This window comes from Eimeria mitis, genomic scaffold (genome assembly GCF_000499745.2).
Source record: "Eimeria mitis Houghton genomic scaffold, Emh_scaff528, whole genome shotgun sequence".
Lineage (NCBI taxonomy): Eukaryota > Apicomplexa > Conoidasida > Eucoccidiorida > Eimeriidae > Eimeria > Eimeria mitis.
The window spans coordinates 7804-8571 of record NW_013573559.1 but is presented as its reverse complement, the minus strand read 5'-3'; the positions used below and the strand labels follow the sequence as shown (position 1 = coordinate 8571).

General features: G+C 55.3%; 1 protein-coding gene across 1 annotated transcript in view; it reads right to left on the bottom strand.

The window, feature by feature from the left end:
• The window catches only part of EMH_0015160 (uncharacterized protein), a gene marked incomplete at both ends in the record, with an annotated part of 6535 nt that extends 6286 nt beyond the window's left edge, over nucleotides 1-249 (bottom strand). The window contains one exon of the mRNA XM_013500323.1: nucleotides 3-249. Coding sequence (XP_013355777.1) covers nucleotides 3-249 — 247 coding nt within the window. The remainder of the gene's footprint in view (nucleotides 1-2) is intronic.
• Between the last annotated feature and the right edge of the window lie 519 nt (nucleotides 250-768).

The following is a 768-nucleotide window of genomic DNA, read 5'->3' as shown; positions in this document are numbered from 1 at the left end:
TCCCCTGGGGGCCTCATATGCGCTGTACACTGGGGCGCTGCTGCTGCTGCTGCTGCTGCTGCTGCTGCTGTTGCTAGTGGTGCTGGTGGCAGCAGCTGCGCTCTTGCTGCTGCTGCTGCTGTTGCTGCTGCTGCTGCTGCTGCTGCTGCGTCGGCATAGGGGCGGCAGCAAGGGCTGCGTGTCTGCTGCTGTGTCTTCGTCTGAGGAGGAGTCCGCTGCCCAAGCTAGCTGAAGGGCCCGCTCGCTCATCTGCTGCTGCTGCTGCTGCAAGCAGCAGCAGCAGCAGCAGCAACAGCAGCAGCAGTAGAGGTACAACCACCACCACACGCACAAGCAGCAGCAGCAGCAGCAGCAGCAGCGGCACGAGCAGCAGCAGCAACAGCAGCACGAGCAGCAGCAACTGCAGCACGAGAACCGCTGATGTGCTGCTGTCTGCTGCTGCTAACAGCTAGCAGCTGCTGTGGGGCCCCCCACCACTGGTTGGTGGTTTGCTGCAGCAGCAGCAGCACGAGGTGTATGTACACCTGGTGATTTCGGGAGAAGAAAACAAATAAAACAAAACAATAAACATTAATTATTAATTAATTAAAGACAAAAACACAAAAATATTATAAAAAAGAAACGGCGCGGGCCTGCGAGGCCCCAGGGTACTGCAGCAGCAGCAGCAGCAGCAGCAGCAGCAGCAACAGCAGCAGCAGCAGCAGCATATGTCTGTCTGTTGTTTCTTCTCGTGCTGCAGCTTAATATATATTTATTTTAATATATTTT